Raw genomic sequence first — 13471 nt, 5'->3', positions numbered from 1 at the left:
TCCTTTGAAGTCCAGGAGCAACGAAATACAAGAGCAAATTCTGGCCGCAGGAAATTGTATCTATATCTCTGAATTCTATTTTTCCTGCCTTGCCTTCATACTCAGAAAGCAGTGTAATATATTGGGTCTCAGATTTGCATTCATTACCCTGACATCCTTGCAGAGAGCAGCATTGTTTTTCCAATAGTTTCTGAAAGAGTCTCAGCTGAGTGTCATCAACCTGGACAAGGTCCCATGCCCCAACCTTCCAGCCAACACTGGTGATTCTGGATGGAGAGCACAGGGTCCTGTGCTAGAGGGTGGGAGTGGGGGAGGGGTTAGCCCTTCAAACTACAGGAGTGTGTAGACAATACAGTTTACCCAAGGAAAACTGAGTTGTTACTGCTAGGAAAGGGAGACATCCCTGATGGACAGGTAAATGGAACAGTTCCCACTGTTGCCTAAGATTGCTACTGTGAATAGTTACCCTTCTGTAGAAACACTCAGCCTAAGATTGCTACTGTGAATAGTTACCCTTCTGTAGAAACACTCAGCCTAAGATTGCTACTGTGAATAGTTACCCTTCTGTAGAAACACTCAGCCTAAGATTGCTACTGTGAATAGTTACCCTTCTGTAGAAACACTCAGCCTAAGATTGCTACTGTGAATAGTTACCCTTCTGTAGAAACACTCAGGTGGCCACCTGACCAACCAGGCACAGCCCTATCCCTAGATGACAGCTTAGTATGTCTCACAGTATCCTGTGGAGTGACTGGATTATGCTTCCCTCTGGGTCTGACTCAGCACAGACAGGAGATTAAACCCCATCCTAGCATGAATAGTAATCCGCACAGGGCCTGAATGGAGCTGTCTGCCGGTAGGGCACTTTGCCTGTTAGAGAACTTCAAGCACAGCCAAACTCATACAGTTTTGTAATGTCCATGGAACCAAGTAAGGAAAGTTCTTTAGGAAAAACATAGTGGTCAAATATAATGTATTTGCTGTGGAATAATTTTTTGTACACTCTGAAGATTTGTTGCTGTGATTGGTTAAATAAAGAAGCTGACTGGCCAACAGCTGAGCAGAATAAAGTTAGGTGGGAAAGCCAAATGGAGAATGCTGGGAAGGAGAAGGGTAGAGTTGAGAGATGCCGGCCAACTACGAAGCAAGCAGGACATGTAGGAAATGAGGTAACAAGCACCCACATACAAGCCTGGTCTAGCAATATGCATGTGTACCCCCAGTGTTGGGCAGAGGGCTGAAAGGCTAGCCCGTCTAGCAGAAATGAGAATTCTAGTTTCAGTGGACAATTTTTAGGTCTCAAAAAATACCTAAAGTGGAGAGTGATGGAGGAAAACACCCAAGGTCAACCTCTAGCCTCCACCTGGACTTGTACATATAAGTACACTCACACACGCATACGTGCACATACATACGGACACACCTTACACACAAAAAGTTACCAAAAGAAATCTTAAATAGATTCATATACATTAAACTTTATGGGAATTTGTGACTGGGTAGGTGGTGTTTCATTCAGGGGTGGGGCAAAATACATATTGGATAAATATTCTACCACAAAGCTACACCGCCAGCCTATGAGGCATTACAATTACAGCCTTATTTACAGTTTGTATCTATGTAAAGGTATCACTGTCCACTAGATACAAGATGAGGAACAGGGCTGGGTGGGGTAGATAACAGTAACAGATAACCTTTATTGGGTACATAGTATTATGTACCGGGTTCTTTGTGTGTTATCTTATTTACTCTGTGCAATACGTTTATCAGGTGGGTATTACTGCAAACCCCTCTAAGTCTGGGGAAATCGAAGCTAAGGTTTTATCAATTAACTGCTGGTAGTTTGGCCATGTAGAGTTCACGTAAATGTGGGAGGTCACATGGCACTGTCCCGTGTGCAGGAGATATACTGACCTGGCGCTCAAGAAGAGTTATTCTTGGGCCAGTGAGATGGCTCAGAAAATAAAGGTGCCTGCCACAGAACCTGATGACCTGAGTTTGGTTCCCAGAACACACATGGTAGAAAGGAGAGAACTCCTACCAGTAGTCCCCGACTTCCATGGACGCGCTGTTTGCGACATGCGCTGCCCACCCAGTAAGCCAGTGCAAAGGCAAAATTAAGAGAGTTACTCAGAGCAACCAAGACTTCAGAGTGAATGAAATGATCCAAGGAAAATCACATTGAACCCTTCCAACAGCTGCCAGTTTTGCTTCATTTTCCTTTAGCATTTTATTGTTACAGAGAAGATAGCTGAAGGTCAGTATTTAGGTATCTGTTTTTTTTTTTCTTGAAACTGGGTCTCCTGTAGCTCAGACTGACCTCCAACTTGCTTTGCAGTCAAGAATGACCTTACACTTCCGATCCTTGGCCTCCACATGCAGGATTATGGGTATCTATCATCACTCTGAAGCTAGTTTCTAGCTTTTCAAACAAGGAATTGAATCTTCTGATAGGATGCTACTAGTGTGTTCTTTATCCCTGAAATGCATCAGCTTTTGGCTGCTGGAGAGATGGCTCAGCAGTTAAGGACACTGGCTGCTCCTGCAGAGGACCCAGGTTCAGTTCTCAGCATCCACATAGCTGCTTCCAACTGTTTGTAACTCCAGGATCCAACACCCTCTTCTGACTCTACCCATGCCAGGCCAAACAGTTATACACATAGAATAGAGATATATATGTCTTTTTTTGGTGGTGGTGGGGGGGTTTCGAGACAGGGTTTCTCTGTGGCTTTTGAGCCTGTCCTGGAACTAGCTCTTGTAGACCAGGCTGGCCTCGAACTCACAGAGATTCACCTGCCTCTGCCTCCCAAGTGCTGGGATTAAAGGCGTGCGCCACTACCGCCCGGCTATATATATATCATTTTTAAACGCGTGCACTCACCCAGATTTCCTCTTAAAGATGCATGATAGTCAATACTGTCAATCTGACAGAATCTTCTAGGAGACAGGAACGAGTATACCTGTGAGAGATCATTTAGTTCAGGTTAATGGAAGGTGGAAGACCCACCTTAACTATGGAGAACACCTTTCTCAGTGCTGAAGTCCAAGACTATATTTAAAACTGGGGGCAGGGGAGCTGAGTATTAACATCATTCTCTGCTTCCTGCTTCTGCAATGTGAACAGCTGCCTCAGGCGCCTGCCACCAGGACTTTTAGCCATGTTTTCTCAAACGGGGAGTCGAAATAGACCCTGTCTCCTGTACGTTGCTTTTGTCAGCACATTCTGTTACAGCAATAGAAGAGGTTGGCTTCTGCTTATTAATTTTCTGGAACCTAGCAAACCCACTGAATTTTCTCTTCTACTGAGGAAAGCCTTCTTCCACTTGGTCTACTACTTCTAATTGTTCCCTCAGTTTTATTCTCGGAATCTGTATCGTTTGAACCCCTACGATTATCTCAATTATTTTGTCTCTCTCTCTCTTTTTTTTTTTTTTTTTTTTTTTTTTTTTTTTTTTTTTTTTTTTTTTTTAGTTTTTCGAGACAGGGTTTCTCTGTGGTTTTGGAGCCTGTCCTGGAACTAGCTCTTGTAGACCAGGCTGGTCTCGAACTCACAGAGATCTGCCTGCCTCTGCCTCCCAAGTGCTGGGATTAAAGGCGTGCGCCACCACCGCCTGGCCTTATTTTGTCTCTCTTTAAAGACAAGGTCTCACCTATGAATGTGGCCCTGGCAGGGAAGTGCTCTGATTAAAAGCAGAACTTCAGGAACTCTCCGACTTTTAAACTCTTCTCACGTCCACCGTTTACACCACCGACGTGCTGCGTCATCGGGTCTGTTTTACTGTTTCAACCGCTACTTTTGTGTTGGTGAATGTGGGTTTAATTTCATGGTACTATCCATTTATCCTGATCTTTAGAAGAAAATACATCTTAATCGAGCCATGGTATTGTCTTCTAAAAAGGATTCTGCTGAGTGGCCCAATACATTTTGAAGGACTAATTTTAACTCTTAGAGCTTTGTTTTTTCCCCTTCAGGATGTTGTTTCTTTAGTGTTGCGAAATGAATCCAAGGCCTGCCATAGGATAACCATGCACTCTACCACCCAGGGACACCCCCAGTTCCTCCTTTTTTAAAGATTTTTAAAGATTTACTTTTTTATCTTTGGGATTGCCCAGTTGATCCTTATTGATGTCTAAAAGGGCAGAGTTGGTGTCTCTGGGTTAGACGTCACTGTTGGCCATAGAGGAGTCTGCTCCCAGGGACACAAACTGTGTCGCTATCTCACCATTGCTTTCCTTGGCACCCTCCTACTATAGGATTTCAATTTTATTCTTCAGTTTATTGGTGTTTGTGACTGGTTCTGACCCACGACATCGTGTTTCTTTCCTAAATCTTCTTCACATGTTTCAGCAGTTCTAAACATGCTGTATTTCTACGTTTCTGCTCATCTGCACCAAACTGGTGTTGTGTGACAAAAGGATTCCTGGAGAGACACAACACGCAGCTACTAACTACTGATAGGGAGTTCAGGACAGACCAAAGAACGGCTACCACCAATGTTGAAGAGTGTCCTTCCAGATATTTAAGTTGGTCTAAACCTCTTCCGGGGAGGGGGCGCTGGTTTCTGCTTCTCAGACAGTTTGGCTGAGACTGCTTTGCAACTCCCCCGAGTTCATCTGAGAGAGATGCTCAGGTTTTATTGCTTACTCTAGCAAGAAGTAGCCCGATGAATCTGGTCAGTTTCAAGGACTTCCCATAGTTCCTTTGTTGTTTACCTTCCTGTTTAAGGAGAACCTCAGGATAAAATGTTTCAATCTCAGGAAACTCTTACACAACACTGGGGTCCCAGTCTCTGAATTTGAAAGTCTTTTCCCAGTGTCCCCACCCACAACCCTCCCAACAGCACTTGCAGTTAAGTATTGCATTTTGTCTATCTCTTCTCTCTAGCAGGGTTGCTGGCTCTAACACTCTTTTAAGTATGCAGCAAATCTTCTTGAACAAACCTCTAATTAAGGGATTCAATGCCTTATGTTTTGGTTTCCACTTCTGTGTCACACTTTTATGTATGAAAATATCTATCTGGGTCTGGGTCATGGTTTTTGGTTTCTGTCTGTTTGGTAGTCTAAGTTCATCAGAGAGTGGTGGGCTACGGATTCCCAGAGGCCAGTCTCAGGGGCCCAGTGGCTGGTGTATGGTGAGTCCTCCGGTCTCGCCAAGTTCCTGGTCCCACACGAGTTCGTTCTGGACCGGGCACAGAGCGGCACTCTATGGGGTCGTTACGCCCAGGTTCCAACTTGGCTTTCAAGAGCCACCTAGCGCCGGGTTCTCCAAACGCACGTGACGGGCCTCCCCCGCAGCCGCAGTGCTCCTGCCTGCGCTCGCTGCTTCCGCCGGCTCTCGAGACTCCGCCCCAGCGCCGCGAGGAGCCAATAAGAGAGCACGCCCTTGGCTCCGCCTCAGCGCCCCTCGACGCCAGCCTCTCCCTCCTCCCGCTCGCTGCTGCCCGCCCGTCAGGCAGGAAGGCAGGCAGTGTCTCTGGCGGTCACTTCTCCCCCTCTGTGTTGTTTCCATTTCTTGTTCCCGGTCGCCGGCGGCGGCGGCGGCTGCACGGGTGGCGGCGCGGTCCCTGCGGGAGGCGCTGCACAAGCCGAGCGGCGGCCGCGAAGCGTCGAGCCCAAAGCGGCGGCGGCGGCTAGGCAGCCAACATGGCGGCGGCGGCGGCGGGCCCAGAGATGGTCCGCGGGCAGGTGTTCGACGTGGGGCCGCGTTACACCAACCTCTCGTACATCGGAGAGGGCGCCTACGGCATGGTTTGGTGAGTGTCTGCGCTGGGGTGCAACCCCGGCCTCACCCGCTCACCTCATGCCTCTGCCCGTGGCTCTGGGCGCAGCCGCGGCCCTTCCCGCGCCTTGGCCTCGCGTTCTGCGGCGCCCTGGACGCCTGACTTCTCTTTGGTCCACACTCACGAAGCCCGTCGAGGCTTAGGTGGTGTTGTGTGCTTCCTGGGCTGACCCCCGTTTGCGGTTGGAGGGGCACCCCCAGAATGAAGCCAGGACCCGAGGACTTGCTCTCAGGCTCGTACTTTCGTGTCTTTTCCCTCGGGACGGGAACGGAAGTGCACCGTGCCCCCTAATTTATAGCTTTATAATCGTCTTCTTTTGACATTAGGTTGTAAAACCAGGAATTCCATCACATACTTGTCCGTGGTGGTGGTGGTGGAGGCGGCGGTGGTTTTGCAAGCCAGAATCCTCAGTTTGTGTGCTGAACACCAAAATATTTTTCTTCCCTTCTTTCTGTGCACATGAACAGCTTTCACCAAATATCTTCAGTGGAGCTAATGATGCGTTCCTACTCAGGCTTTCTAAAAAGCATTAATGACACCAGGGTTGGTTGTGAGGATATTTAAATCTTGAAGAGTTTCGAAATGGCTTTAAATATCGTAGCGGTTGCGTTTCAGGAAAGATAAACCAGCATCACTCTTAAAGTTATTAAGATGTATTTGGAATTGGGCCCAATTTGATTTTAAATTACTCCTTCCTTACCATCGAGAGCGCTTTCTTAAAATTGTAAATGTATCCATACGTTTTAGCCCAGTTTACTGTGGCCGTTTCTCCTTCACATTTTAGTGTTCGGTATACATACAGCCCTGATAGTTTTTGCGTGGTCACTTGCGAGATTTCTCACCAGATTGTGAAATGATGAAGTGTATTTATTAAAACGGGCTGTGCTGGTATTTTGTACGTTGAAAACTCGGGGAAGTAGATTTTCTTTTAAATTTGTTTTTTGTGCTACATGAAGTAAACAAATTTATTTAAGATGTCTAAGTTAGATACTCTGCTATCCTCATAGTTTAATTTTACTAGGATAGCGATTTTGAGGAAAGAAAAGATACCTTTCTTGTTCAGATAAGGTATTGTAAGAAGTCTTTTCCCAAGGGTGCAGAACTAGAATCAGGCTTTGATTATAGTTCCTGTTTCAAATGCTGCAGCTCTTCAGTCATTACACTGCCTTTCCTTGATGTTATTAATAATCTCGGGACTTTAGCATATTTTCCTGATGAGCAAGTCTATTTTCAGAAGTGCATCAAATTTGAATGGTTATTTTAGAAATGCTAGGAAAGATGTATTTTTTTTACCAAGTGTCTTAACTAGATAGAATAATTAATGTTCTTTTAAAAAAGACTATAATTTTATTTTCTTTATGAGCAAAATATTTCGTAGTGTACAACTATGAAGATAAAAGAGAACTAGTCCTGGGAGTCAAAAGGGAAATTAAATTAGTCAAAATTAAAGAAAGACCTTTATAAAGGAATAGAGAAAAAGTGCTTTCCACATCACATCTGTCTTGCACCTATTGTTACTGCTCTTGCACCTGCAGGTAAACATCCCAGTAACTCTCTCATTACAGATACTCAAGATTGCCTGTCATAGTCTCATTCATTTTAAAAATTGGCTTATTTTAAGTAAGGATGATAAATTTAGGCTATGTCATTTGGACTTCTTTCCCCCACCTGTCTGATAAAACGGATTGTTTAGATCCTGGTGCTATTGCTGCTGTGGAGTTACTTGACCTTTGAAGTTCCCAGCTGCTGTGCAAAGTTCTCTTTAAAATTCGAATTTTAGAGGCTGGAGAGAGGATTCTGCAGTTAAGAGCACTTTCTCCTCTGGGTCCGATTCCCAGCACCCACATGGGCAGCTCACAACTGTCTGTAACTCCAGTTTCGGAGGATCAGATGTCCCCTTTAGACATGCTTTTGAGCAAAACACTCATATGCATGAAATAAACTTAAAGATACAAATTTTAGTTTTAAGAAAATTGAAGAAATTAAGAAAATTTAAATTTTGGGTGCATCCTTTTATCTCCAGGTTGAAAACATTTTAATATTTATAGGATATTCTTAATTAAAGGTAATTAGCATTTTATCTGTGCTGGACTTACGAAGGGCATCTTGGATTAAATGTCTTCTTGAATTGTTGTGATTTTTAAAAAGCTAGAGAAATGACTTAATCGTTAAGAGCTCCTTTAGATCCTGGCATCTACATTAGGTGACCCTCTGGCTTCCAAGGGCATGTGTGCATAGAAAACTCATTGGGTACGCATACATACTAAAAAATAATTTTAAAAATCGTTAAAAATTATTTCAGGTATTTTTAGCTATTCTTTAGCAGGGTTTTCCCTAAAGCAGTTCACTGGAAATTGTGCCTATTTTATTTAGGTTCTCTTTCCTAATTACTATGTGAAGACTAAAAGATAAGATTGGGTGGTGGGTGCTCAGCAGCTAAGAGTTCTTATTAGAATTCAGTTCCTAACAGCCAGTAACTCCAGCTCCAAGTAATCAATGCCTCTGAGCTCTGTGGGTACCTGTGTGTGTGTGCACAAATATGCATGCATATGGAGTATATATAATTTAAAATGTTTATTAAAAGAAAGTAAGACTGGGTTTTGAGTTGGGCGTTTAAGAGTGGGTGTGATTTTGATAGTCAGATAATAGGTACAAGTAACAGCCTGAGCTGTTGAATCTAATCTTAGAAAAGTCTTTGGGTGAAAACTGTAAAGGATTCCATAACAGCAAAAGTAAATGATTCTATTCGTTGAATGGGAAAGAAAGCATTTTTTTTTACAGTCAGTCATGATCAAATTTTAATTTTGGTGGTGATAGAGAAATGAGTCCATTGTAGCCATCTCTGGGTGCAGTAATTGTCAGTGGAGATGAGGAATCTTGAGCCGACAGAATCGGTCAGGAGCAATTGCGGAAGTGATGAGACTTAACAAAGCTGAGCAGTGGTGGTGCATGCCTTAATCCCAGCACTCGGGAAGCAGAGGCAGGCAGATCTCTGTGAGTTCGAGACCAGCCTGGTCTACAAAAGCAAGTTCCAGGACAGGATCCAAAGCTACAGAGTGGCAGAGATGAAAGGAAGAAATGGAAGCTGTGTACTTGATTGTCTAGTAAGATGACTGAGTTCAATTTAAAAAAAAAAAATCAGTTTATATGGGTATGTGGGTGTGTCTCCTTGGAGGCCAAAAGAGAGGGAGTAAGAAGGCTTTGTGAGCCACCTGATGTGGGTTCTGAAAACTGAACTGGGGTTCTCTGCGAGAACAGCTAGCACCCTTAAACCCTGAGCTGTCTCCCCATCCCTGGATAATTTTAATTTTGAAATATGTTTCAGTGTGTCAGGGGCTGGGGGATTCTTAATTTAAGGTCAGGCTAACGGAAGTGGTGAGAAACTATCTGAGAACTGAGACAAGAATGTCTACCTCTAGGTGTCAATGAAAGGCAAGTCACACAAAGAGGACAGGGATTGTGGTGAAAAGGGCCAGGATTGATATTGTTACAGGAACCCAAGGAAGGACATAGTAGTCGTTAAAGAGTTACTCCAGGGAGCAAAAGAATGCAGCTGAAAGCCAGGCGGTGGTGGCGCACGCATTCAATCCCAGCCCTCCGGAGGCAGAGGCAGGCGGACCTCTGGAGTTCGAGGCCAGCCTGGTCTACAAGACCTTAGTTCCAGGACAGGCTCCAAAGCTACAGAGAAACCCTATCTCGGAAAACCAAATAAATAAATAAACTCCCCAAAAGAGTGGAAAATAATGATAGCTTGTCTTCAGCTGCATTCTTCTATTTTTTTTATTATTATTTATTTATTTATTTTTTTTTAAGTTTTTTTGAGACAGGGTTTCTGTAGCTTTGGAGCCTGTCCTGGAATTCTCTCTGTTGACCAGGTTGGCCTTGAATCCACAGAGATCCCACCTGCCTCTGCCTGCTGAGTGCTGGGATTAAAGGCGTGCACTACCACCACCTGGCATATTTTCCCCTCTTAAATAAAAAGATGGTTCCTATCAAAATTCTATTATATTCTTTTTCCTGATACTACAGTATTTTGTTCTTTTAAGGCTTGATGATTAAAATATTCACTTATGTATCACTTATTCTGTACTTTGTTTTGTGTGTTTTAGAAGGTGTATATCAAATCAAGCAACTGTAAAAGTGATTAGCTTTTCTTTTGTACTTGTCCGTGAGGTGATTTGAGAGCATTTGGGTGACTTGCTCTAGGACATAGCTAGAAATATGACAACACTAGGAGTATGGCTCCATGGTAGAGGACTTGGGCCTGATACATGTGAGGCAACCCATTCTGGCTGGCTCCTGAGTGACAGGATTATAGATTAGGGGTGGGGCGCTGGGAGTCAGTGGTGGTGCTTGCTTAGCATTCTCTGGATTTCGTCTTCAGTGTTGAAAACAAACAGGGAGGAAGATGAAGTTGAGAAAATAATGACTTCAGTAACAAAAATGTTACTTACTTTTTCTTGCGTCTCATTATAGCCTTCCTTAAAACTGTTGATATAAGGTGGTTTGCTCAGGAGGAGCTTATCAAACACAGGATTGAATTCTTGGTTCCTGCATGGTGGTAACTTTGAATAGGATATACTTGGGCAGTAACAGACTGCCAGTGCAGTACAGGAGGGATGCATAACGTGCTAGGTAATGGAAGGCCTTTTAGATGTTGAACTTAGTGTTAATGTTATGAGTGGGTTACTTTTAAAAATGCTTTCTAGGCAGAGAGAAATAATACATGCAAAGGCACAAGAACATGAAAATAGCATATGTGGTCAGGAAAACCACAAAGTGCCACAGCTAGAGTAAAAGACACCTTAGGGAGAAAGGTGTGGTTATAACAGCTGGGAGTTTGAACTTGGTGTTGTAGATGATTGGGACTCATCAAAGGATGGCCTTTTCTGCAGTTTGTATCCACTCTTAACTTTTATTTCTGTTTTGTGTGTGTGTTGTGAAAGGGTCTAGTAGCTTGACCTGGCTGGCCACTGACTGACTTATTCTGTAACTGAGGATGATCTAGGGCTTCTGGTCTCTGGCACAAATGCTAGGTTTATAGGTGTGTCACCACATCCGTCTTGGGATGAAGAGTTGTAACTGTTAATACTATTAATACGAATTTACTTGGATTGTTTTCAGTTCTTAGGTATTTTGAAGGTTCTTATGAAAAGCATCCAAGTTTTCCTGGCAACTGTATGTACTTACTAGTTAAAAAAACGTTGAAGCTGTGCATGGTAGCTCACACCTTTAATCCAGCGCTGGGAGGCAGAGGCAGGCAAGTCTCTGAGTTCAATGTCAGCCTTGTCTCAGAAAACAAAAACAATTGAGAAAAGAAAAATAAGAGAAAAAAAAAAAACCAAAACAGTTGAAGGCAGGGAAGATGTCTCAGTGGGTAAAAGTTTTTGCAAGCCTGAGGGACCTGTAGTTGGATCTTTGGAACCCATGTAAAAGCCAGACACGATGGCATATGTTTGTAATTAGAGCATTCCTGAACATGAAATGGGAGGTGGAGACAAAAGATTACCTTAGAAGCTCATGGGCCAGCTAACCTGGAGCATGCAACACAGTGCAAGTAAAAAGCCCTGCTTCAAGGAGGACCAGCCTGTTAGGTCTGCCCACCTCCACATGTGTGTGTTCTCTCACACAACTACACAAAAATAAGTCTTTGAAGACTTTTTTTTTTTTTTTAATGTTTTCCCTGAATCCTCCTTTGCTTTTATTCCTTTTCACTTTGGGTTCCCACACTGGGAGATACCTAAAAATACATCCAGTAGCTTCATTGCTTCTGTTTCCACTAGTGAAGGCTGGCTGGCTGAGCTTTGAAAAGGCCTACTCTGCAAGGAGAAAGATGCCAGGAGGATTTTGACTACAGTAGCTTTAGTAGACTGTGAGCAGAACCTCTAAAGGAGAAAGCTACAAACAACAGAGTTAGAGGTTCCTGTTTCATTGACAAAAAAGACAAATCGATTGTGTTCTGTCTGGGGTTTTCAGATTGCTGCCTTTTCGAGGGCCGTCACAGCTTTACCGCTAGTGCAACATATTCTTCCCTACTGAAGCAACACTACTTTGGCCTGTCTTTATTCTGTCTTCTCCCTTACCTTCTCGTCTTCCGCTTTTCTGTTTTCCTTTCATTCATCTATTAACCTTCACACATGATTATTAGGACCAGCAGCATAAGGCAAGGATTCAGTTGCTGTAAAAGCATTAAAAAGTCACCAGGATAGTCTAGGCATTCTTGATATGTTACAATTGTGCAGCTTGTTCCTCCTGTGGGACTGCTAACAGCAGGAACAGGAGCTGTTTCCAACTGTTTTACAGGCCTTTGGGGCCCTGCTCCTTATACTGGCTCACCTTGTCCAGCCTTAATACATGGTGCTTAGTCTTACTGCAACTTGATGTGCCATGTTTTGTGGATACTCATGGGAGACCTGCCCTTCCTTGAACAGAAATGGAGGAGTGGAATTGGGGGGTGGGAACAAAGGGGATATGGTAGGGAGGGAGTAGGAGGAGAAGAGGGGGTGAAACTATTTAGGGGGGAAAGTCAATGAATAGATTATTCTCCAGGGTCCCTGTGGTGGATTGAATGAAAATGTCCTCCATAGGCTTGTATGAACGCTTGGTTTCCAGTTGGTGGCATTGTTTGAAAAGGATAGAAGGTGTGGCCTTGTAAGAAGTATGTCTCTGGAGGTAGGCTTTGAGAATTTAAAGCATGATTTGGTCCCATGTGCCCTCTGTTTCCTGTTTGTGGTTCAAGCTGTGAAATCTTAGCTTGCTGTTAACAGACGACATGCCTGCTGCCTGCAGCCATGCTGTCACTGTCATCTTGGACTTCTATTTACCCTTCTGAATCCATAAACCAAAATAAACTATTCCTTAAGCTGTCTTGGTCATGGTGTTTTAGCACAGCAACAGAGAAGTCTTAGGACATGCTCTTAGGAACCTATAGTCAAAACTAAAACGTGGAATGTCATGCAATCTGCCACAGCCAACTGATAGACTGTGGTTGTAAACCTGTCTTAATTCGCCTAGTTTCACATTCATGCTCTTTCCTTTTTAAAATTTATAAATAATGAACTCAATAGCCTTACTGTATGTAGACCTGGCTAGCCTCAAACTCGGAGGAATCGTGCCTCTGCCTTTTATTCAGTAAGGATTACAGGCACAAATGACTACACCCAGCTCAAGAGCCATTCCTGTGATGGTCAGATGTGGCTATAAGTTTTCCTCTGTTGTTCTCACCTTTGAGAAGGCAGTTTGTCTTACTGATCATACTGCAAGAGGCAGAGGCTAAGCAGTTACTAGAGAGCCACCTATCTGTCTTAACTTTTCTCTTTCTTTTGAGACAAGGTCTTACAGAAATTGGATATCTGGAAATTCCATTGAGTCTACTCCCCAAGCTGGGGTTATAGGTATGCACAGTCGTGCCAGGCTTTTTATGTGGGTTCTGAGGTCCCGAATTCAGGTCCTCATGTTTGTTCAGCTAGCACTCTGCCTGTGAGTCGTATCCCCAAGGTCCTCAAGAGACATTCTTGAGACTGGGGAAATAAGGCTCGGTATAGCAACAGGCAAAAATGAAGAGATGTTTGTTTGTTTGCTTTGTTTTTTGAGACAGGGCTTCTCAGTAGCTTTGGAGCTTTCCTGGAACTTGCTCTATAAACCAGGATGGCCTCAAACTCAGAGATCCTTCTTTCTTTGCCTTCCAAATC

At 43.8% G+C, this 13471-nt stretch overlaps 1 protein-coding gene across 3 annotated transcripts in view; it reads left to right on the top strand.

Annotated features, from left to right (window-relative positions):
* Positions 1-5416: 5416 nt before the first annotated feature.
* The window catches only part of Mapk1 (mitogen-activated protein kinase 1), a 76771-nt gene continuing 68716 nt past the window's right edge, over positions 5417-13471 (top strand). For 2 of the 3 annotated variants that reach the window (XM_057763672.1, XM_057763671.1), the window contains exon 1: positions 5417-5753. In XM_057763672.1, coding sequence (XP_057619655.1) covers positions 5644-5753 — 110 coding nt within the window. In that variant the 5' untranslated portion in view covers positions 5417-5643. The remainder of the gene's footprint in view (positions 5754-13471) is intronic. The other variant, XM_057763670.1, reaches the window with a different exon arrangement.

Source organism: Chionomys nivalis, chromosome 3, assembly GCF_950005125.1.
Source record: "Chionomys nivalis chromosome 3, mChiNiv1.1, whole genome shotgun sequence".
NCBI lineage: Eukaryota > Metazoa > Chordata > Mammalia > Rodentia > Cricetidae > Chionomys > Chionomys nivalis.
This window is presented reverse-complemented; position numbering and strand designations above follow the sequence as displayed.